Source organism: Paralichthys olivaceus, chromosome 3 (assembly GCF_024713975.1).
Source record: "Paralichthys olivaceus isolate ysfri-2021 chromosome 3, ASM2471397v2, whole genome shotgun sequence".
NCBI lineage: Eukaryota > Metazoa > Chordata > Actinopteri > Pleuronectiformes > Paralichthyidae > Paralichthys > Paralichthys olivaceus.
The window spans coordinates 21,130,619-21,156,426 of NC_091095.1; the positions used below are offsets into that span (position 1 = coordinate 21,130,619).

General features: G+C 38.8%; 1 protein-coding gene across 1 annotated transcript in view; it reads left to right on the forward strand.

Moving 5' to 3' along the window:
• The first annotated feature begins 10,088 nt into the window (after positions 1 to 10,088).
• oca2 (oculocutaneous albinism II) overlaps positions 10,089 to 25,808 on the forward strand; it is a 42,856-nt gene continuing 27,136 nt past the window's right edge. Inside the window, exons 1-13 of the mRNA XM_069522478.1 lie at positions 10,089 to 10,416; positions 12,302 to 12,553; positions 15,448 to 15,543; positions 16,609 to 16,800; positions 17,542 to 17,599; positions 18,302 to 18,374; positions 18,888 to 19,045; positions 19,126 to 19,208; positions 19,870 to 20,023; positions 22,265 to 22,336; positions 22,788 to 22,853; positions 23,484 to 23,540; positions 25,496 to 25,620. Of these exons, the coding sequence (XP_069378579.1) occupies positions 12,312 to 12,553; positions 15,448 to 15,543; positions 16,609 to 16,800; positions 17,542 to 17,599; positions 18,302 to 18,374; positions 18,888 to 19,045; positions 19,126 to 19,208; positions 19,870 to 20,023; positions 22,265 to 22,336; positions 22,788 to 22,853; positions 23,484 to 23,540; positions 25,496 to 25,620 (1,376 nt within the window). The 5' untranslated portion in view covers positions 10,089 to 10,416; positions 12,302 to 12,311. The remainder of the gene's footprint in view (positions 10,417 to 12,301; positions 12,554 to 15,447; positions 15,544 to 16,608; positions 16,801 to 17,541; positions 17,600 to 18,301; positions 18,375 to 18,887; positions 19,046 to 19,125; positions 19,209 to 19,869; positions 20,024 to 22,264; positions 22,337 to 22,787; positions 22,854 to 23,483; positions 23,541 to 25,495; positions 25,621 to 25,808) is intronic.

The following is a 25,808-nucleotide window of genomic DNA, read 5'->3' on the forward strand; positions in this document are numbered from 1 at the left end:
CCTTGATTTCGCTTGATGTTTTAGTCCAAATTATTCAGATTTGCCTTATAATTTCTCCGATGATCTATTTCAATATGTGGCACAGAGGTTAAGACAGGACAATAGTGGGGTGTTATCTGAATACTGTACATCACTGTTAAACCTCTATGGGAAATCTCCCATAGTTCAGTGTAGCGTGCTGCTGTCAGCTGTGCTGCAGCATCATGAGCTGGGACTGAGCTGAGAGAAGAAGGTGATGTGGTCTTGAGACCCTCACCCTTACTCATGCTCAGACTTCACTACACATTCCTTATGGTGTTTCTGGCGGTAGTAAACGCCCCCCCAGTCTGTGTGTGTGTCTGTGTGTGTCCGTGTCGTCTACTCGTCTACGTCCACTCCACCCTGTAAATTCATGCATAGTTCTGTGTAGTTCAAAGTCACGAGGAGAAGGGGAAAAAGCGTCCTGCTTTATGAAGGATTGATTTGGCTTAAAAATCATTAGCATTCTTTGTCGACTTAGTGCTTTTTCAGTAATAATCACGAAGAACATTATGCTGGTGGGAGTCAGGTGCTTTTCACTACCATCCAGAGACCGAAGGAAGGAGGGAGGAGGGTGCAGACGAGTACTGAATGGTCTCCATCCACGTGAGTGTGGTTGTGTCATATGGTCTGTTACATAAACCAGCTGGAAATTACACAAGGAAAAAAGGTTTTGTTTTCATGTAGCATCCGACATTAACAATAAATACATATAAACATATATGTTAGTATTTACATGGCTGATTTTTAAATGTTATACAATTTTTTACCAAAAAATCCAGCATTGAAATTGTTCACAAACTGTGTATTTGTGAAGTATTTGATCTTACAGTACAATATCCAGTGGTAACTCCTTATAAAACGTTTCATTGTTGTGTTATGAGGCATTCGCAGTCCTTGGTTGATCACAATCTGTTTTGAAACAGAAAAGGTTAATGCTGACTCCAGACACGTGTTTCCCCCCCCCCCCCCCCCCAACCACCTCCACCTAACCACAGACAGGAATGTGGAGTCAAACCCCGTCACTGGTGTGACAGTCCTGTTCTTTATACTATCCCCTGCCGCCCCGGGGGACCCCAGCACTGCTTATAAGTGTAGCTCTTTCATTCATTCAACAAAACAAAGTAAAAACATTCCCTCTGAACGTAATCAGAGGTGATTATGTTTCCCATAAAATGGTTTGTTTGTATTTCTTACACCAATCACAATTGTTATGGGTGGCCCTGAGACTCTGGAATTATTTGCAGAGAATTTCTAATATCGGGGGGAATGTCCACACTCACAACTTACAGGTTCTGTAGGGTTTAAAAAAGTGTATTTTCAATATAAGGGTTCGAAATATTGCTTTTTTCCTGTTGCTTTTGAAGAGCATGCAGGATTCATTGATTCCATGTTCAGATTTTGTAATGCACTCAGATATTTATAAGTGAACAGACACTCTTTGCTATTTTGAAGCAAAGTTTTGCTGCTAGGTTAATGTTGGTGGTGGAAACTTTTTTCGGTGAAACATCTGTATGTGTGAGAGGTGATCACTGTCATTTAAAAGGCTCATTCCTCGCAACCAAAATGCCACAAAAACATTAAAAGTATTTAATGTAGTAGTTGAGTACCAGACTCGAAGCACAAATGGAGGCGAATGCAACTTGAAATAGACGCCTAGTGGCATGTTTATGTCCAGAGTCTTTACATTTGATCAGTGGGACTATTTGCATATTTCAAGAGGGTTGCCATGGCTGTAGAGATGGTGGTCAAGGTTGCCAGGTCAAGTGCAAAAAAAACAACTTAATGTCCAAAGTTGGGATTTAGAGGTGGTTGTATACACATGTGGGTACAATGTTGACATCCGTGTGTATGTGCTGATCAGAAGTAGAGATTTTCTTTGGATGTTCTTCCTCACCCTAGTTGAGGATTAAGAATGTTGCACCTTGTACAGATTGCAAAGAATGATTTATTAATATTTGGGTGTAAATTAACAATTTCATTTAGAATTTGGATTTTATTTGTAGATATTATTCATGCAAGCAACAAATCAAGTAAAAACACCAACAGTGCATTGTCTTTTCTTGCAGGACCAAGGTGATGTTAACCTTATCCCCGCAACACTCTTTGTGTCAGCATCTGTAACATATGGTCTGGATGGGATGCCATCAAATTTTGATGACTATTGAAGACTGATGACTTTGTCTGGCAAACTCTTGACTTTTCCAGCCGGTTACATTTTTCGTTTGGTCCAGAAAAATAGGTCAGCATCCTCAGGACTTCATAGCACAAATGTTAATTGTTTCCAGAGGATATACTTTGACCAGTTTTATGATCCTCTGACTTTTCCTCTAAAACCACCATCAGGTGAAATAATAGGTTCTTGTATGGTTTAAAAACCTAAAGTAGGTCATTCCATCAGCCTGTTCTTTGTGGTTTGTGTATGTGTGACACAATAAACATGAACTAAGCATCACATATATCAGCATTGTCATAGAGAGAGATAGCCTGCTGACGTTAGTATGTAGCCCAGAGCGCGGGTAAGGCTGAGTAGTCACACAGAGCTCACTCAGCCTTTCCAAGAATTAATACTGCTTATACATGGTTCACCAGTCCTCATGACTCCAGCCACAGTTCTGCATACTTTGATCAAGTAAGTTATACTGCACATGACTGATCCACTCCATCCCAAACCAGCACTTTTTACTTGACCACCTAAACCTGAGCTTTACGTTTCAGTTCTTATAAATACAGTCAAGTACCTGACAGTAGATCTACATCCTGTACATGAAGCAGCTCACTACTCATCTCTTTAAAGAGCGGTTCTCCTCTCACACAAAGACAATACACTACTAATCTACAGTGCCGTTAAAGTGGATCAGCCAAGGAAAGGTTTTTTAAATTTTTTTTGAAAGTTACAGAAACAGGGTCATCCTGCTTTTGTCCACCTCCCACATGCAGTCACATGCTGCTGCAGACCCACAGCGCTGGCTTCCCTCGCCGTCTGTCTGTCTGTCTCTGTCTGTCTCTCTGTCTCTCTTTCTTGCTGCCTGTCTACCTGGCTGTCACTCTCTCTTGCTGTCTGTCGGTCAGTCTGTCTGCCTGTCTCTGTCTGTCTCTGTCTGTCGGTCAGTCTGTCTGCCTGTCTCTGTCTGTCTCTGTCTGCCTGTCTGTCGGCCTGTCTGTCTGTCTGTCTGTCTGTCGGTCAGTCTGTCTGCCTGTCTCTGTCTGTCTCTGTCTGCCTGTCTGTCTCTTTCTCAGCTGAGGGAACATCTGTTAGATCTGTGTGGTCTGAACTCAGTTATGCTGAAAGGCATTAAATATATTTTTTAAGAAGGTACACATTACAGATACTGTATTTCACTACAGTTTTCATCTGAGTGATATATGCAACCATGTATTTATACATAACATATTCAAATCTTCCTGATGTTATAATACTTACATACATATTAACTGTACAGCTTCATGCAGTAAAATGACCGTTCCCTCTGTATTACATGTGTTTTCTACATTAACTATATCCTTTTCAGCTTCAATCCCTGCATGTACTTAACATGCTGTTACGATATCTTTAGTATCTTAAGAGGATCACCATCCTGCCAGGTTCCTGCGGCCTGAGGCACAGGCTGAGACTCAGACCATGTGACTGCAGCTTCAACAGTGTGAGTCCAGAGCCAGTGACCCCTTCAAAATATCACTCTCCCCTCACCTCCTCTGTCTGCTATCAGACCCCCCCAAAAAAAACCTTTATCAGATGAAAAAAATACTATCACCATCCAACTTCTCCCGTGAATAATTCAAATTCAGCTTATTCATATCTTATGAAGAAGACAACCAGACACGTACAATTCAGTTTTGAAGAAATCAAATATCTCCATTTTATACTACTATTTCTACATTCTACAAATTAACTCTAATCACAAGTTAATTTTCTCTGTTGTATTATACACACAGAACACAATTCATAGAATTGTCTTATGACGTGTTGTTAAATCACTAGTTTAAATTCAGTCAGGAACACTATGTTCTGATTTACCCATTTATTGCACAATGGGGTGAAGTTATGATTGGCGCTGAAAGCTCCATTCTTTGGATGTTCCCCGGATTTGTCAGCAGCATGCTAAGATAAAACAGGGAACGTGCAGAACCCCCCAGTGGGCGTAGCAGAGATGAATATCGTTTACCATGACCAAGTTTGGACTCAGTGCTAAAATGTGGAGGCTTGGGTGGGGAGTGGCAGTGTAGCAGAGCAGGGATCAGTGAGGATGAGGTCGTATTTAAAGGGACCGCTCTGCTGAGAGAATGGGCTGCGATTGGTGGGTGACTGACGAGGACCCATAAACCTATTAGTAGCTGACGCTTATGATAGCTGAGCACATGGCTCCGTGTCCTGAATGAACTAATGCAATGCTTCATTGTGAACCCCCCCTGAAGACAATGAAAATGCCAAGATGGTGGATGTGAAGTCAGCTAAGAGTTAAAATCAGCCTCATTGTCTTTATTTATTCAATAGCTGTAAGTGCTGGAATTTTAATTTGATATGTAATTACCTCTGCCAAAGAGGTCATGTTTTCATTCCAGTTTTTCTGTCTGTCAGCAGGATTAGTTAAAAACTACTGAACCAATTTCCATGAAATGGAGTGGAGGGGAGGGGCATGACCCAACCAAAGAACCCATTGAATTTTTGAGCTGATCCGGATAAAAGGGGCGGATCCAGAATTTGTTTTCTTCCTTTAAAGTGGTGAGATGGGGCGTTTTTCCGCATCCTGTATTTAAATGTGGACGCTGTATCAGATGCTCAGTGAGCAGACACCATTGAAATTCACCACAGCAACAATAAAGTCCTGCTTTAACTGCATTAATACATCAGCAGTAATAATCCAAGTTTGGCATTATTCAGTATTTTTATATTACACATGAAATTATTCAGTACAAGTAATAAATCCATGGAGAATGATCATGTGAGTCCCCCTCACAGCTACAGAGCTTAAAGATGCAGCATCTTTCATGTCATTGTTTTGGTTATATCTGCCCAACTGATCAATTTTTGTATTATATAACTAGCAATTCATTTATCAGAGTTTATTTCACTGGCTAAAACAATGCTGATGAGACTGGTGATGCTAAACAGCCATCTTCTGTTCTGTAAAACCAAAACAATAAGCTGAAAAGAGCTATTTCTGATTATGACGTGTACAAAAACTGTTACACATCCGTTACTCCTCAGCCCTCTGTCTCCACAATGTTTTGTATGCCCACTTTTGCCTGCAGTCTTTGATTGAGCTGACCGATACGACTGATCCACTGCTGCCTTTCTTACAGAGGTACCAGATTCAGGGGATATTGGGAGACCTCAGACCCTGGGGTTGAAAAATTCAAGCCAGCACCACAGCTACTGGGAAGCTTAAACTCCTGACCCATGGCCGGTCGCTGCGCAGTCCAAAGGGTAAGCTGCTGTTATGATGGTGGATTGAAAATGTGTGGTGGGGTCTCACCATATCATCACAATTCCATGATGCCTCTGCAAACAGCAGAACACCCATCACTCTATGTAGATCTGGGCCAAAGGTACTCCCATACTCTGACCCAGCTGCTGATCATTTTAGAGACCCACTTTCTTTGACCACACTTGCACCTCGAGAAGGTTCAGACATAAGAGAGGAACTTTTTCTTAAGGTTTCTAATGCAGGCTCAAAAGAATAAGCTCTGTGTATCATTCAGAAAACTCCTGATATTAAAACGTGCTTGTATACAAGTATACGGCAGCAGCGTGTCTGCCTGCACCCCGTAGGCAAACCATTCTTCATCATTGACCTGATAGTCCATCACCACTCTAATTCTAATTTTGCTCAATAGATAATACAATAGACCTTTTGTATTATCAAGTAATGTTAAAGCTCTTTTATATGAAAATTAGCGAGTATCCACAAGGTTTTTTAAAGCAGGTATATCCACAAAAAAGGTAATTGACTCTTTACCCATTGCCAGAAGAGGAGATTCAATTGTTTTCCCCAGTGAATCAGGTTCGATGCAACGAAAGCACCAACAACTGAGGAGTTGTATTTCCCTCTCTATCTCTCTAAAAACCTGTATCTGTGGTGATTGAGAGAAGTTATTTTCTTAATTTGCACGTGTTTGTTCTATTTGCATGTGTTTTCTTAATTGTTCTTGAGCTTCCTCTTCAAGCTTTTCATCAGCTCGCCTTGAGGAAGTTTTGTTCGGGTTAGATATGGTTTTCTTCTTGCTGTAGCTCAAGCTTACCTCTGAGACATTTGTGCCAGTGGCATGATACATTTGGAGTGGTGGCTTTGGCCCCTGCCCATTGTTTCTCTCAGAATGGTTAGTTAGCTATCTGCTGAGCCAGAGAGGTCACAAGGTTGGCGTCACATGATCTCACTAATCTACAGTAGACTGAGAGGGAGGAGGGTGAATACAGTACAATCTCTGTGATGAAGACAGCATCTGATTCTCACCAGGCTGATGAAGAGTGTGATGATGAGGTGAAATATCTGAGACTCAGAGTCGAACCACAAGGTCTATTTAGTGGCTGTTCTTGAGCTTTCTATTGTCACATTGAAGATTGATCTTTATCAGCAGGTGGAATTGGCAGTTGTTTTGGAATTGGTGAAGCTCACATTTGTCTATTTTTGAGTCTGTGTTGACAAAATACGATAAGCTGCATTCCTGTCTCCATCTGCTGATGAAGAAGATTGATTGTATTATATTATTATTATGTTATTATTATCATTTTAATAAAAACAATATATATAACCCCCTACTCCCAAAACCAAGATTGTATGTATAATATAACATATAAACTACACAGCTATATAAATATATATATATATTTATTTATATATTCATAAATATGTGTGTGTGTGTGTGTGTGTAGAGTTGAAGACAACTGGAAAATATTTTGCATGGTGAAGAAGAAAAAACCTTTATGACTGAAGGAACCAGAGCTGAGGGAGGCTGCAGTGAGGAGCGCATCAGTGGGGAAGACACTGAGTGTCTGAGGATGTTTGTGGGTCACAGAGTTCACACTGTCATGGACTGGAGAGGATTTTCCACAACATATCAAATAAAATGATTTTATTTGACTTCATGTGTTCAGTTACTTCTGAACCCCTCAACTTTGGGGCTGTGTTAAAATGGCTTTATCTCTGACACAGTTCTGTTTATATTGATGCAAACATATATTCGTATTTAAGCTGAGCCATGAAACTTGTGTCCATGACTTCATAAATATGCTGAAGCCTCTTATCTTCTCACCCTTTAAAGAAAAATATTGTACTGTAGATGCTGTACAACATTGAAATATGAATTGATGACAGGGTGTGTTCTAAACTGTCTGTTTGCAATGTTCTGTTCTCTTGTCCTGTGTTAGAGCAATACAGCTGCTTCAGAATTTCCGTTCTACCATAAACTGTCACTTTTTATTGTTTGTGTGCTGGACGTTATGTGCAGAGGTTTTTATAAACAGCCTATGGTACAGAATGAAGTTAGAAACGTTTGTGTTCATCCTACCTGGTTTATCTGCAATTTTATAGTCAATGTTTTTCATAAAATGAAACTATTTAGCCTAATTAGTGTACATGTGTGGCTTATATATAAGTTTGAATGATTTATTAAGCTCATGTTATTTTTTCATACATTGCCAGTCAACTGTTTCAGAGGTCTGTTAAAAACGGACACAATCGTCAGATGCAAGTTCACAACTTTTCAAAATAAAAGCTCCTGTTTATAGACATTTTTAGTAACATTGAACGTATATTGTGTCCATCGTGACTATAATTACACTTGGCTTATGTGAAGATTGTCATTGAGATCAAGGGTTCTTGAGATATGCTTTCCACAGACAGAAAGACAGAAAAAAAACAATAAAAGTTCAAATGAAGAACAATAAATAGGAGGGTGTGAGGGTCAAAAAGACACTTGTGGCCAGTGACATGTTTGATTCCTCATAACAATCCTATCTTATCCACTGTGTCTGCAATCTGGTGTGTGCAGCTATAGCTGTAGAAGACCATCAGTGTTTATACACACTTTTTATAAAAGCATCTCAGGACCATCATGACTTCTGTCCCATGTCCCCCTGCATCACATGACTGTTGGTATGAAGATGTGTGACGTTACAACAATATTCAGCAGTGAGATTGTCATTCATCGCAGTGCTCACGGTGTCCAGGCCCTTAGCTCATCTCCTCTCTCCTTGTTCCACATGTGACGGCTCTGTTCTTCCTACTATGTCTCACACTAGCCCACAAGACCAGTGTGCCGCCCCCCCCCTGGACATCTTCTCTATGTAGCTTTCATCTTCTGGTGTCACAGGCAGCAGCGAGTCCAGACCAGGTGACTGCAGCCGCTCAATGGGAAACATTGTCTTTGCCGATTCTCAGAATGAAGGAAGCAAATGCTGCTATTGCTCAGCTGCAAAGATCACTTTGGGATGTAGAGTTAATGGAAATCTATTTCTGTCGCTGGATGTGTTCAGTTCACCGGACAGATAATTTTCATAGGGGGAAGGTTTTAGTGGTGGGAGTTTCTAATTACTTAAATCCTGCTAGTATGGGTCACTGGTTTTTATTCATGGATGGCAGGATGTTAAAATCCTAATCTGCTCTGTTAGGTTATGTCTGTGTCAGGTCAAAGCCAAATTATTTAAGAGATGAAATTTAAGGTACACTCTTTGATTTTGTTAGCACCACCCGAAATTCCAAAAGTTGATATAATTAATCTATCCATTTTTTATTTAACAGTTCACAGTTGTGTTTGGGCTCCATGTTCAGTAAAAAAATATATTTTCTGGGATAAACAACGTACAGATAATATTTTGTCTGTACGTGTGTTGTAGTGTCTGGTTTTATTCTGGTGACTGTTTTTGATGTGTAAAGAGAAATAGAGTTGAATTGGGAGACAGATGCTCAGGGTTTTTCTTATGCTCTTTGGCCTCCAGCATTTTGGGTTCAAACATTAACTTTCTCTGCTGATTACAATTTGGGGTCATTTGATGGGCAGCTGAGAAGTAATCATCTATTACTCGAAGCCCTTTTATGACATTTAATGTTAGGATACAAATAATTTCTGGTACCATTGAGTTGACTCTCAGGACAATGACAATGTGTTTATTAAGGCAAGATTTTTTAGACTTTCTTTCTGACCACCTGACCTGTGACTAAATCTGGCTTAACCTTCTCACCCTCTCCCCTTCCCCCAGACACACTCACACACACCCCCCACTTCCAACTTGCATTTGCACAAAGATCACAAATCATTTAGAAAGCTTTTTACACCGATTTAAGCAGAACAAATGCAACCAGCCGGTAAAACAAACTCTCACATTAGCATTGTTGTGGAATTAAAATTTCAGAGACATGAGAAGGTCCCTGAAAAAAGATCCTCAGATGCCCATGAGTTATGGAGGTGTGCAATGTGCATATCTTATACAGTACATGACATAATGCAAGATGCAAACACTGATTCAAAAAAATGTCTTCTCTGAAACTGCAGTTTTTAAGTTTTCCTTGAAGCCTCTCTCTGTCTGACCTTCCTGACCTTTCTACACCTTAAATCTGTGGAGTTGACTCACCCTTTTACACTGAGTTAGGCTCAGTGGGTTATATGTGACAGCTCCCCCTCCCAGAAAAATCAGCATCAATGTCAAGTCACAGAAAAGATAACATTTCAGGATTAAAAGACACAATGTTACCATGTGAATTGCAAATAAAGAATACTATAACCCTCTGTCATCTTCACAGGGTCACAATACTTTAAGACGACTATCGTTAACATATCTCTATGTTATATTCAATCTTTCATACAATACTATCTGGTTAAAAATCCTGCATCAATGATGAATTTTACCTAAATTCAGGACTTAATCTTGTATTTATTTAGTTGTAGAAGCCGTAAAGCTTTGTTTTCACGGCTGGATTTGGAGCACAGGGGTGTGGTGTGGAGGCAGCTATGCGACAAGGGGAGTTGGGTTGTAAAAAAGGCGAGAGAGTGAGCGAGTGAATGGGAAAGTTTTCTCTTAATCTGCTTTAAGTGGAGAGTTGAGTTGTGCCACTCCCTCCCAGCGCTACACTCCCACCTCTGCAGCTCCTCCAGACCCAGACTGCTCAGGAACATCTCCCTCCTTCTCTGGGAAGCACAGGAGAGGAGAAGAAACACCTCAACCTCTCTCGTCTCTACCAAAAACATCTCTGTGCTCAGATATAAACTTGAAAAACAAAAAAAAGAGAAACTATCCCAGCATCAGTAGAACATATCAGGGATTTTACAGGATTGTTGCTGCAAAGTTCTTGTGATTTCGCTGTTGGATGTTCATCATTTAACATCAAACATTTTTTGATCATTTTGTCCTTGTCTTCATCATCTTTATTATCATTATCACATAGAACAACTATTGTCAAGGTAAGTGTGATCACTTTCATCCCTCTCATTTTTTCTCACCAAAAATGTTTTCATTTCATTTCTAAGTCAGCACCTGACTTTTGCTCCACTTCTTTTGCATTCTGTGTGGATTTACTATTATTCTAGTGGGCTTTGTTTGACTGGGTTTTTGTTTTAATTCCTAATGCAGCTGTAGACTAGCTCTGTGAAAACCCCTCTATTGCATTGGTTTATAAATTGAAATATCTGATAAATGCATGAGACGTTGTATTTTTTTCTTTCGCTATTTGAGATAAAAAAAATGAAAAGACATAAAAAAAGTTGTGTTAATCTTTGGCTGCATATAATCCTTCCTTTACGGTCTTGCGGTCATTAACCTCATCTAATTATGTTTTTTTTGTTTTCCCTGCATCTTGTTACACTTGATAGAGCTTCATCTAGATGTTGAAATTGCTGTGAACGAGGGTGGAAAAATTAAGAAAGCAGTTTGTGTTTGTCGTCACACACAGCCTCCTGGCAGGACGCATACAAAAAGGATCATTCTTCTCACTTATATGAGGCTCATCACAAGCATTTGACAAGGGTGTTATGTGAGGCATAACTAAACAAAGTGACAGCAGTCGGCACTTTGATGTTATCTTGAATGTTGAAAAAGCAATTTCACAATCAATCATGCTCCATGTAGAATTGTTCTTAACAATGTGCCTAATGTAAAACGTGCTGCTCAAACAGATCTTTCCCCTGCAAATAGTTTGAAGGATCAGTTACTGGACCGTGTGCCGCCTCTTGACAGCACTGAAGTCTTACCCCCTCAAAGGGTTATTATTGCAGAGAGCCGCCGTGTCACACGTGAGTTCCTGTTGCCTTTCATGTGAGGCAATAATCCCATCGAATTCACGCAGCCTTTGTGTGGACGAGGACCACATGTCTGCTGTAGCTGACCTCATCCACTGACCTCATGCTGTGCCTTATGATCGCAGAGAATCACTCAGCTGTTATTGTGCGTGTTGACCTCCCTCCATGTTACTGTGACACCACAAGGGTTTAATTTACATGTGCAGCGTTCAGTTGTCACTTTATGGTTTGCGGTTTTTGGCCCAGGGAGAGGAATGTTAGTGATGTAAAGGAAATGACGTCTGCCCATAAATCATCCAGCTGTTTTAAGGCTATGTGCAACGCTTAAAGGTCCAGTGTGTAAGATTGAGGTTAAAGGAAACTATTGGCAGATATTTAATGTGGGAAGGTTAGTTTCATCTAAATTGTATGAATTGTAACTTTTTGAGTTTTTATGACAATTAAAGGCTGTCACAGGTTCTTTTTCACTTTTGGAAGGGGAGGGTGAGGTGAGGGGTGTTCAGCTGCAACAGCAATTTCAACACTAGATATCACAAAATTCTACACACTGTACCTTTAATAGCTGAAATACAGTTGATGTGAAAAATTATGAATCTGTGTTGCAGGTGAAGTAGACAAAGTTATAGACAAAGACGACAATGTACCAAAACACAATCCAAATTTCAGTCATTTAAATGAACTGAAATGTCAAAACCCTAAATCCACTATCAGTAATGAATCACATGACCCCTTATACCTGCAATGCATCTTTCATTGTGATAACAACACATAGAGATTTATCAACCGACTCTGCAGCTCCTCTAAAGCTGTCAAGTCTTTCAGCTGATTGCCCACAGCTTCACAGTTCATTCTCACTGCTGTCACGTAGAATAATAAAATAACTATGCATTAAGCAGCTAAAGAGTCAGACGTTTCCCTCAGGAGTGTGTGGAGAACAAAACGGAGATAAAAGCCGAACGTCAACTCAACATACAGTATGTTACTGCCCCCAACTGGTTGGAAAAAATCGTATTGATGTTACTGATGTCTATTATATTTCTGTCTCCTCCAGCTGTCTCACCATGTATTTGGAGAACAAAAGCAACCTGGAGATAGAGATGTCTCAGACGTCCGCTCAAGGCCATCAGGGCATGAGCAGCCTGAGGTCACCTCAGGCCGTTGCAGCGAACTTCGGGGAGCTCCGTCTGCTGCAGGACATTTCGGAGAGGATAGAAACCCAGAAGCTCCAGCAGTCTGCAGTTCTGCCTTCTGGACAGTGCGTCATCCATACTGAGGGCTTTGTCCCTGTTCGACAGGAGGACGGGTATGACTACTGGTTTCTGTTCTCTCATGGTGGTTCACTGACAAGACAGCTCTTTATTTGTTGTTGCGTTTTTTATTATCGGAGAGAGAGATGATTCAATGGTTACAGTCAAATGTCAGTGAGCGGAGTCAAAAGAGGAGCCAAGTGGAATCCTAGAAGAAATATGGCAGCAGAAATAAATGAGGTTCATAGAGGAGGAAGACCCTTTAAGTACATGGCCGGTGATATGTTATATAAATGCATCATGTTGGTGCGCCTGTCAATATATTGATGTCGATATTCCTCAAATGGGCGTAACATTACAGTAGCCATGTTAATGAGGGTAAACATCATCAAATGATCATGAGACAGTGTGGCTTATTGATGGGAGGTTTAATGGCTGTTGGAAAACAATAACACACAACCAAACATTTAGTGGCATTTGTCAACAATAAGAACATTTTAAGATATCTTTCAGGTCGATCCACTCAAGCCACATAGAAAATCACTTGTTACATTCTATGGAATATTTATCTGCATACTACATAACATACACAAATTACACTCTAAAATTGGTTTTGTGAGTTGAATATCTTAATCACGTTGATCTTGCTACACAGAGCATGGTACCACTGAGACTAAACTAAACAGATGTGTTAATATCAACAGAAATCATGCAAAATCACTGCACACTAATTTGTCCATATAAGGACAGTGTATATTGAGTTACTTTTAAAACAACTACTGCATTGAGGGTTTAAACACAAGATTTGAGTTGGATTTTCCAACACAGTGATTATGTCAAATAAAACACAATATGTGTGGTCTTTATACACACACAGTATTGTGTTGAAAATTAATAAATTCTATTAGAAAGGGTTTGAATTTATTTAAGGAGATACTCATTATTTTAACCATTATTGTCGTGTGGAGTTCATTAAATTTCTTGCAGATCTCACTGCCAATTAAAGAAACTAAATTTATAAAAATTAAGATCAATATGTCTATATTAACAATGGACAAATAGGGAATTAAAACCCAACTCTGTGGTTCCACTTAGCTCCATGGAGTGTCTTAGCGTCTCTAAGCTCATTGTTTTGGTTGTACAGTACTTGACTTTACTGCTCTGGTTCACTCTCACTGCTCTCGTGAACGTGGTGTCGTGGTTTATAGTTGTACAAGAGATTATGTCCCATTCTCTCTTGTCACCGGGGTTTCCTTGAGTCAAGACATAACAGTTTAAAGAATCTGAACCACACGTGCAGAATCAAATTGCACGTGCTGTGTTGGTCATATCTTCCAGGGAATGTATGAACATGTGGAAAACACAGAATTTCTCACACTCTCAGTCACACGTGCTGTGGGGGTGTATCACAGGCACTCAGGGGGGTGTTAATCTCAAGCCCGTGGCTGTGACGTCATTGGGATTAAACTGAATCTTTTTTGCTTCATGAACTAAGTCAAAGTTGCATATGAGAGAGTGTACAACAGCTGATACTTGTGTGTCTAGTGCTTGGCCCTAGTTGGCTGATTTATATTTTATATTTTACATAACACTATTTGTAGACAATCAGGTGATGAGATTGTCGAGTTCCTTTGGCACACAGAAATAGCGGGTAGACAATACTTTACTATTTACAATTACGATTAGAAATCATAAAACAGTCACATTAAATATAGATTCTACCAGATGATGTTTGATAACATACTCATGATAGTTCGAATGATAAGTGAAAATATGTCAGTTTTGTGTTTACAGTTTTCTGCTGCCCTCAAGTGGCCAAAAAATCTGTTAATCCAGATTGTTGATAATAATTATAGTAATAATAATTCTACTTCTACCACTAATAATAAACTCTATTTGCTTATTTCCGTTCTTATGCTGCCCTTAATTAAGATACTATGTGAGGTTGTCCATATATCAGAAAATATTTCGAATGAGTCCTGGAAAGATTTGTCCTATTTTTTCTTGGTCAATATTCCTCATATTGTGTGTCCTAAAAAGACCACTGCAAATAATCCCCTTCTAATTTCAGATGTGTTTCATCTTCTGTCTGGGCTTGGTATCCTTTTAAGACTCCTCTGTAAAATGCAATCTCCCTGCCAAGTCACATCCAGGGGACCGGATCAGACTCTTGTCAGAGAGGAGAAAGCATTTGCAGACATGCGGCAAATCTCTTTATAGTTGTATAAGAGTATTGAAAAGGATTAATGTGGCAGACTTCCCTAATGTAATCTACTCTTTTATCCAACACCCTTGCCACATCTATTGATTTAAAGCACCCCACTGTCTGCAGCGCGTTTGGTAACACCTGCAAGACTTCGAAGACAACAAATACAACAATAGCAGGGTCTTATCAATTACTGAATGATCAACCATGTAAAACTATAAAGCAATACAAGTGACACAAAACTAATGAACACAAATGTATTCACAATGATAATTAAATTTTTAGATAAAAGGGGCTAGGGTTAGGGGGTTTGAAATACACTGTATGATACAGCTCTACATTTATATATATATACAGTGTTAGTGTGGATGTGTTAATCTCTTTAGAGACAGGAGAACATGTGTGCATGTGAAACCCAGCTGTGATGCTCCAGAGGGCGCAGCCTGCAGGAGCCTCAGGGACACAGAGCAGCAGCATGGTGACTAAAAGGCACTTTAATGATGGCCTCAGGGTGTCGAGTCACCAGCTGCTCTCCCACCTCTCAGCCACCGGTGGGCCACAAAGCCTCTGACAGGCGGCTTTAACCACTGACTGGCAGCCAGGAGGCCACACCTGAGGCTTCATTATTGGGGTCAGAGGTCACGAAAGTTTTTGAAAAGCATAGGGTTTTTTTCTTTTTTTTCTGTCTATTTATTTCTTTTCTTCTTTTTAACTCACTGTACTCCATTGCATGTTCTTTTCCAGGCATAACTTCAGCGTGGTTAATATTCTCAGAGGGAAATCAAACTCAGCCAACCTGACAGAGAGGTCTCCTCTGCTGAGGTTCTCTCAAGACGACAGGTGAGTCACTCCCTCACATTCCACATCTGTGCCCATCATTAAATTAATAAGACATAATGAAAGAAACTAATTATGATATATTAATAAACAGCCCTTCATTTGTTGATAATTATTCCATGAATTAACGATTGTCACAGAATTAGTCACCACACACTTCGCTTCCTGCAAATAGCCTGTCCCTATAGCCTCTATTAAGCAAGTTAGCATGCAAACAACTTACGACCAAATGTAGCTTCTTTTCACTACAATGACAAGAATTCTAACCTAATTTTGAATAAACTTACTAAAAACTGCTGCTGCAAATAAACACAGGACACTCTCCTGATATTGATCTTAATAAGGCTACATGCTAATCAGCCAGTGGGCTACCTGCCAAGTTTGGTTTGTGAGTTTGGATTAGCGCTCGTTCACAAAGGGAAGAGTCAGTGTTAATGGCTGCAGCTAGCAGGCTAATCAGGCTAATTTAGCTCTTTTTTCCTCAAATAAAAACAAAACAAACAAAAGTGCTGAGCGACAATTTTTTTTTCTAGTTTTAGGAGCTAACAGTAACTGAATGAACAGAAATGGACCAGGATCAGTACAAATAATTCTATGTCATAATTATTTGTCTCTTTTACCAATCTTACACATTATTCACATGGTCACTTATTTCATAATTTATTTTACATATATTGTTTAATCTTCTTCATCAAGGCTTACAGACAGCAGCTTTTCATTCAGGTTATTTAGTGCTGTCTGACTGGAATATTCCTTTTTTACTGAAGAAAAAAGATGATGCATTTTGGTTTGAGTCATAAATCAGAATGACATGCTAGCTGTCATTTAATGAAATGGCTCAACTTGTAACATCACATTTGAACCATTCTTACATTGATTCAATTGACTGTTGTACAAGGCAGGTAATGAAATTGTGATTGGGTCTAGTCCTGTTCAGACATGCTTTTACTGCTCAGTATCATCAGATCTTAAGTTAAAAATATTCCATCACAGCTGGTGTCCTGAATTCCAATGTAATGTTTGTCTCTGTCCCTGAATCAGAAAACTGACGTGATTATTCTCTTCCAGTATGACCTACATGACCCTCCATAACCCCAGCTTTGTAGGAGGGGAGGAGCCCTGGGACAACAGCTCCCTGGACCTGGAGAGGAGGTATCGACTGGGTAGCGAGGTCACTAGCCTGTCCCTGTCCCGCTCCAGCTCCTCAGAGAAGAGCGACCCTCTGGACAACATAAACTTCAGACTCACCAGTAGTATAAAGTGAGACACCCCAATTTACCATAGAAAACTCATAGATACCAATCTCACACACCATTTGGCCCCCTTTTTAACCTGTATATATAAAACCATATGTACTTCTGTAGTGGTGGCCACAATCATCAGGGGGCCTGTTTCAACAGCTAATGTGGGGCCCTAGCCCCTAAAAAAAATATATGAGAAAAAAATGCAAGGATTCTAGTTGGTTTGCATCAATAATAATAATATTTCAACTTAAGGGCATTATGTGCATTTTAACACAACCTTTTCTGAAATGTTATAGCGTGTCAGGAAGATTCAGTATTCAGTACAATGAAATCCACAATCTGTGTCTAGTTTAGGCTAGAAATGATCTGTTAAATTTGCTGTGTTTAATATGCTATGATATATATCTATAATATGATATTGAAAATTATCCTGCTCTGTGTTGCACTGGCTTGTCTCCAGTAATATATATAGTCATATTTTTTTAAAGTGACTCAGTTCGGGGCCCTTTGAAGGATGGGGCCCCAGTTCAATTGAAATCGTAAAACATAGCAAAGTCCACCTACTTTCAATACTTGAGGGATTCATTTGATTATTGTTTGAGGTAAAACCTCATTCAACAAGAAAAAGACGAGAATCATTTCAGGTTCACCCCTGACCACTGCCATAGGTTGAAACACTGGTGCACTGTCATCTTGAACACAGTCCTATTGACAATATATTTATTTTGTTTACAGTTTGATTTATTTTGTGTTCCAGATGCTGTTTCAAAATCTCCAAAATTGCCACCATGTTCACCATCGTCGTTCTTTGCAGTGTAAGTGGATGGTCTAAAATATTATAGATGTTTTGAATTTTTATGTTTAGTCACTTTGCTGCTTTTTTAATCCTGAATATAAATTGGATCAACATTTTGGGAAACATGTTTATTCTATATTATAAGACTGATACCAGTCTGTACACATATCAGAGTTATATCAATATTCTCATCCCTCAGTTTAACACAAAGACAAATCGTAAAAACTGGATTAAGGAGTGGATTAGCTAAAAAGCTTAAAACAGGAAATCCATACTCAAAAGACACAGGGAAACACAAGTGCCCTGAGCAGAGGTATGAGTTAACAAGGAGGATAAGAACGGGGGGAAGTGACAAAGAATGAACTCAATACCCGTACAGACCTAACAAGACACTATTGTAACACATTTAAGTGGAGCAGGAATCACTTCTGTAAAGGAAGTAAAGCAACAGTAAGAAACAAGGTAATTTTCAAAATAAAACAGGAAACCCTAAACAGGAAGTCTCTCATGGGGAACACTGTAACACCTGAATATCCTTAGCAGTAAATTAGCGCTCTCTCACAGATACTATTATTAATTGTGTTTTAGCCACCCAGGTTTTCTGTATTCCACATGTTAAATGAACTGTATGCACTGTATTCAGTTTTTCCTCTGCATCTCGATGCCTCTGGTAGGAACTGCCTGTTGAATGTATAATGTATGGAATGAATTCTGGTTTCAGCTGTTCTTCAGCATGTATCCAGACCGAGACAACCCCTGGAGGATGTTGGCCGTCTCCTCCACAGACAGTTTCTGTATCCTTCCCTGCTGCATTACTGTTGATGCACATTGGTACTTAATGCTATGTAAAAAAATGGGTTTCTAAAAGGCCCAGCAGGCCTTCAATCAACACAGTCAAGAGGAGAGGGCTGGGACGTGATGCAGCTGTGTTTCTCTTTGAGTATGCTGCATGCTGAGATACATAGGCAGAGAGAAAAAACAGCTCAGACAGATTTCTTAAGACACGTGTTCAATTCTCAAGGGTCTTCAACAGGCTGTAATCAGAGGGAATGCTGCAGGAAAAAGAGGGAGTGGAAGCAAATCTGAAATAAGGAATTGTAGCAAACAAATGGTTTCTTCTTTTGTGTGTCACTGTGTATGTCAATCTTTGTGTTATATTCAGCAAGGACAGGAACACTGTGCAGTTTATAAGATTATTTATTGTTGTGGGGCCTTAAATCAGTCCTGAAAATCTGCCCCAGAAAAAAGTATTCTCCTCTGGTATCAAACACACCCACTTTTTTATCTTGACAACCTGCGTCCCACAGCAATGAACCTGACAGATTTCAGGGACAACGCTTTGCTGAAGCTCCAGGTGGGGGGGCCTTTCGCAAGAGGGACGATCGACCTCACCAGCCAAGAGTACATCCTGATCCAGGTGGAGCAGACAGAGCAGCCGGGACAACGGAGGAGGCGAGCTCAGCAGGTATGTGAGGCGTCTCCCGTCTTTGTTGCATCATCAGTGAAAAGCTAAGTCGTTCATCATGTTGTCATGTGTGCAAACAGGTGATTCATAACTGGACCATTCCGGTACACAGTGAACGAAGTGACCAGATGCTGGTGACAAAAACGTTTGAGATGCTCAGCAGGTACCTAGAACACTGTGCGACATGCTACTATAAGGCCTATTTCATTAGGAAGGAAAGGGGCGGGGGTAGAAAAAGTAGAAGATTATTTATATTTTATTTTATTTTTCTCATGCATTAAAGTCATGCTTATTATATACCTTCTAAATCCAATATAAATAAATTGGACTGTCATAGTATTGGCACACATAAAGCAGATACTTACACTCAAATACTCTATAAAAAATAAATGTGTTTGTTGCATATAAATCCTTTTGTGGCTGCCACAGATGATCTGAAATTTGCTAAATTGACGGGATGTATGAAATGCTCAACAAAAAGTTTATGAAATAACACATCACTGAGGCCCCCTGGTGACAGAGAATGAAGCATGTCTATCCACACAGCCTCTCTTTGGAACACCTATCTCCCGATCTTACCTTCAATTTTAGCTTATATTACTTTTTCTGTCCCCATGCTTGATACTTTTTTGATTTAATGTCTTGCGAAAGCTGAATTTATGCTGCGTAATGTCAATGATGTGCCATAATTTTAAGTTTAGTCTTTTCTTAGAAGAAACTACAAGGGTGTTAATGGTGTGTCGATTTCAAAGTTACAAACATTGCATGACCGAACATTTTGTATATTAGAGATAACAAGCTGTGCTGTTTCTTTCCCCACACAGTGACCCCATCATCATCACGATTCAGGCCTTCCTGCAGGACAATGAAGTGGTGCCGCTGTCCATGACCCACCAGTCGCTCTACGTCAATGTGGAGACACAGGTGGCCATCGCTGGAATCATCCTAACTGGGGTCTATGTTCTTATCATCTTTGAGGTAAATGACCTGAGGTGCTCACACTTTTCTGTGGATGACGAAAGAGTTTGTGTTCAGTTTCTGCCATGTAGCTTCGATAAATATAAGGTGGTTGAAATCTAATTTTAGATGCTTTGGTTTCAGGGTCCTATAGTACTTTGAAGGCTACATGTGCTACTTTATACTATTTAGTAAATGGGGTGATTTAAAACTTTTCTTCTCTAGTACAGCACATGTGAATTATATAATAATGCAATCATTTCAAAATTCAATATTATTTCTTCATTGATTTTAGATAGATTCATATGTCCTCATGTTATCTCCAATGCCTAGTTTTGGAAAGAAAAATGCACATAAGTCAACATTTCTGTAAATGGTAAATATGATGGTGGCCAAATAGGTGAATTAATGGAGGCATTTGTCAACCAATGTCTGTTGTTATAAAAAATAAAATAATGTAGATGCATCATTATTGTAGATAGTAATTTATATAGTATATATTTGTTCTAGTTTGCAAGCAAATTAATTCATGTATTTTTTGTTTGTTATTATTATAGTTTGCTAATGATTCAAAAAAGATTAAAGTTGAGTGAAAGTGATCAAAGTATTAAGAATGCATCAACTGAAAAACTGCAAATGATTACACATTGACTAGAAATGGAAAAGTTTCTTCTTTCTCGACTCTCTATACATGCAACAAGTCCCTGATTGATTGTCAATTAGTTGTTAATTGATGATTCAGTAGATTGATGACTGTTTCAATATCAGATGAAATCATTAATTTTCTACATATTAGCTCTCATTACTTTGATGTATTGAGATCTCGCGTCTTACTCTCCACTGATTTATTAAGCTATGAGCTGCCCACATAAACATCTCTAGTGTTCATTCATTCTCGTCAGTGTGTGGTTTTAATTTTGACAGGCTAATCTCCCTGAGTGTGACAAGGTGTAAACTCAGGGGCCAATACTATCATGTGAGAGTCAACAGAGGGTCACAAGAGATGACAGCATGTCTACGCTGCAAACACACTCTCATGTGTAATCTGTGTTAGTGACAGGTCCGCTCTCTGAGACTGTAATAGAAAGCGTGAGGATCGTCTCAAAGTAGGAGAACACACAGTACTATTCTACTATTGTTGCTATTTAGACATCAGCAACATGTCGCCTGACTTCAGCTTCATCATGTCTCCATTTTTGAAGATTTGTTAAACTTGTCTCATGCCTCTTAACAAGTGAACACACACTCACGTTTAGGATGTTTTGAGTTTCATTTTCGAACAAAGGAATCTGTTAGCGTTATCAATTGGAATCCAATTTTCTTAATTTAATGGGAGCTTCAGTGATGTTTCAGTGTTCTATGTCTAAAGTTAAGTAGTTTGTCATTGACAAGGCTGTGGGAGAAAAAGAGGATGCTTCTTTTCTCCTTTATCCATTTTCTGAACAAATTAATTCAGACTGAAGATTATGAAAGTCTTGAGCGACTAGACCCAGTTTAGTGTTGAGTAGTTCACAAGGTAATGACTGTTTTGGCAGAATTAACATGTAACAATTCATTTGGCAGACAAAGCCTGCCAATAAAGCTTCCTTACACAACATGAATTATTTTTTTTACCCTTAATAAGCTTGTCTTCATCAGCCACAGCATTTGCCACCAGAGTGTACATAAAACAACCTACTTTCCTGTAATTTCTTGTGGAGGCATAAATGTCAGAGGAGCAGAGCTGCTTTCTGATAACACATCCATGCTTATCTCAGGGCTCAATTTTTAATAATAGATGGCATCAAACATGAGAGTAGTGATGGAGCCTGGTGCAGGAGAGCGACTCTCAATGACATAAAGTTCTGTTTCTTTTTCAGAAGAAAATGACACATCATCATAGACCTAGTGAAGAACAAGCCTCAACTAGACTCATTTGACTCATCTTTTCGATACAGTTTACAGTTTGAGATACAGTACCTGCCATCAGGCTTTTCTAATAAATGGTACCACCGGCAAATCACTGGGATGATGTTTTATTTTGATACAACAAAATGCAGGAAAAAATGTAGAATAAATAGACGAATAAACCCCATAACTCTGCATTAACTATCCATTAATTTTAAGTCTTTGACCCACTATAACAGCAGCTAGTAAAGAAATGTCTGTTTGAAATGGATCTGTATATGTGTGCAACAATTATATGATTTTCACCAATAAAAAAATCATATAATTAAATATTTTTCATTACATTTTGATCTTGTAATCTGTTTTATTTTTCAGATTGTGCACCGCACTTTGGCAGCCATGTTGGGATCTTTGGCAGCCTTGGCTGCTCTGGCTATAATTGGTGACGTAAGTCCCATCCTCATATTATTTTGTGAGCTGAAAAATAAAAATACTTCCAAGAGGTTCTAATCTTATCCATTTACTATACTTTTCTCAAATTTGAGATCTTTCAAGTATTTCAAGGAACAAATATGGGACCTTCACCTTGGTGAATTTTTAGAATATAAAAATCAGAGCAGTCCTAAATCAGCCATTTCTGACCAGATATTATGGAGCAATTGGTCTTTGTATATACACTTAACTTGTGCCCACAAATTCTCCAATTAGTGCAAACAATGAATGTAAGCATGGGAATGTGTCTTAATAAAACCTGACCTTGCAATATGTCTTTAATTATTTTCTTCTTCTCTCTATGGCTACTCCAGAGCTCATTAGATTCCCACTTAAGAGAATCAAACTAAGTATATCCTTTTCAAATATTGTAAAATGTTAATTATTGTCTCTGTCTCTCCAAAAGCGACCCAGTCTGGTTACTGTGGTGGAGTGGATCGATTATGAGACCCTGGCTCTTCTGTTTGGCATGGTGAGACTTTTAATCAAAGAGGTTCTTCATATGTTAATTTACCCATTTCTTTAGGGACATTGTGGTTTGCAAGATATTACACTGATAAAATCTTATTTTAATATTCCTAAAAGTGTTTACATCAACATCTGACACTTTATATTCCATTTCCATCCTTTCAAACACTTGTTCAGCTACAGACAGTAAAACCTGTTTCTGTGGAGCCCAGCGAAATGGATGATATATAATATTGTCTGCATGTAAACAAGCATTTCCTGTCAAACTTGGAATAACATTGACGTGTTTCTATGTAGGCTGAATTATATTTAAAGGTCCAGTGTGTAAGATTTAGGTAAAGGGATCTATTGGCAGAAATTGAATGTTGAATAATCCTTATGATGTTTTCACTAGTTCATTTCATCTAAATTGTATGAATTGTAGTTTTCTTTACCCCAGAAAAGGCCCTTTATATTCAAATACTTTATATTTAATAGTGTTATTGATATAATTATAAAGAAAAAGCTTGATCATGCTAGAAATAGCATAGAAACCATCATCTCCTCTTTTACCTTGTTGCCTGTGGTGACTATATTTGGAATGTCATTTTAACATCATGTTGGATCACGTTTTTCTTTGTCCTGTTTCTCACAGATGGTACTGGTGGCCATTTTTTCAGAGACAGGCTTCTTTGATTATTGTGCTGTGAAGGTGAGTTGGCTGTTTTTATAAAAATGATCGTGTTCCAACCAAGATTATTATAGTTTTGAAATGTTCATTAGTTTTTATTTTTATTTAGTTTTTCAGTTTGCTTTTTTATTTCAGTTTAGTTTTAGTTAGTTCAACAAGTGATTTTGTAGTTTTAGTTTCGTTTTTATTTTGAGGAATCGACTAGTTTCAGTTTAGTTTTTATTTAGTTTTAGTCTTAGTTTTAGTTTTTCCAGGTATTAAGAGAAAGCTTCGACTTGTAGAAGCTGAAAAAGGATGAAACAATGTGTGACACCAAATATGGTTTATCACCATGATTTACCTTTAATTTCATTCTTTAACCATCACCTGCAGGAAGGCAGTAATTGAGGGAGAAAGAGAGCTGAATTTATCTGCAATTCACTTTAGTTTTAGTTAGTTAGTTTTGCATTGTTCATTGTAGTTTTTGTTTAGTTTTCGTTTTTTTTTGTAATTGTCATTTTTATTTCAGTTAACTAAATTATTTTTTCATTGCTAGTTTTAGTCTTAGTTTATGTTAACTATAATAACCCTGGTTCCAACACAGAAAATAAAAAAATCAATAGAATCACTTAAAGGTCTGTAACAGTTGTTAATGTTATCTTCTTAATTAAGTTATGTACCAATTTAATTTTTTACCTTTACAATATAGAGTGACAGGTCTATGCTAGTAACTGCTCGTTGGTATTTTATGGGAATGTTTAGGTCAAATTAGGTCAATATATACACTATATTAAAGGTTCAGTGTGTAGAATTGACATCTAGCTGTGACGTTTCATTTTGCAGCTGAAAACCCCTCACCTCACACTCCCCTTCCAAACATGAGACAGAACCTGTGGTAGACTTCATTTGTCATAGAAACTCAAAGAGTGTTTAGTTTGTCCAGTCTGGACTGCTGTAAAAAACATGGCGGCCTCCGTAGAAAGGACCCACTCCCGTAAATATAAAGAATTTAACTATAAATGGTCCATTCTAAACACCAACAATTCGAAACACACTAGTAAAAACATCACTAGGGTTTTTTTATATTCAATTTCCAGTGGATCCCTTTCACCTAAATCTTACACACTGAACCTTCACAGTGTATTTGCTTGACCAGGACTGAAGTAGTCAAAAGCAATCAAAGCTAAAAGGTGGATCAACAAATGATAAATCATAGAACATTCTCAATTTATTACTCATGGCAGAAGATAAATCCTTCATCTACAAGGTCAAGGTTTCTCTCCATCAGAAAAAAAAAGCTCTCTCTTGTTTCTCTGTCGATGGTGTAGAAGGGCGATTGCCTTTGTCCTTCAGGTGCTGAAGCACTCAGACCTGGAGAGCAGTGGGATCATGCAGGCTCATGAATTTTAAGTGTGAGCTGGACAAGGGCAGGCTTCAAATTAAAACACTTTTCTTAGCCTCTGCCATGGAATTAACACTGGTATATACATATTTAAGTCTTCGGACCTCTGCAAGAGCATTGAGTGTTAACCTGTGTAATTATATATTCTATGGTTATTTTGGGAATCTGAGTACACTACGTCTTTCAGTCCTGAAAGGCACTTCTCATCACTCGGCAGGCAGCCATCTTGGCAATGCCACCAGACAGTTAATAGAGGAATTTGATTAAAGCCACTTTAAAACTTTGATGACTTGCCCCAGATGTGTTCTTGCTATTGCCATAGTTAATGTTAGCATTAACAGCTATTAATGTACCTATCTGGCACAAACCTTGCAAGTTCAGCATCAGACTACATTAGCTTACTTGCCAAAGGTTGACGTGTTAAATGCCTGAAACTTGTCTCAGAAGGGTCAGCACTCATCTTCAGCAATACAAAACAATCATTGCTTTGACTCAGTTGGTCTACTTTATCCTTCCTGCAATGTCACCAATAAGTACATCCACTTAATGGGTTAAACATTTTCACTAACACATTTTCACTAACTTCTTTCTGCAGGCTTACCAGTTATCAAGAGGAAGAGTGTGGCCTATGATTATCATCCTCTGTCTCATTGCCGCCATTCTCTCTGCTTTTCTGGACAATGTGACCACTATGATGCTTTTCACACCCGTCACCATAAGGTACAGTGTTGTCACTTGAAATTTCAACTAATTTTTTATCTGTACCTTCTTTTCTACCCTTGCAGTGGTTCATAGGCAGTATGATGTCTTACAAATGAATTATTATCCACCCATCTCTGTCTCCTCCTCATATGCATCTCTGTTCTAAGCCACTGAATTAAATCTGTATGCTGAAACATTATTAAGCT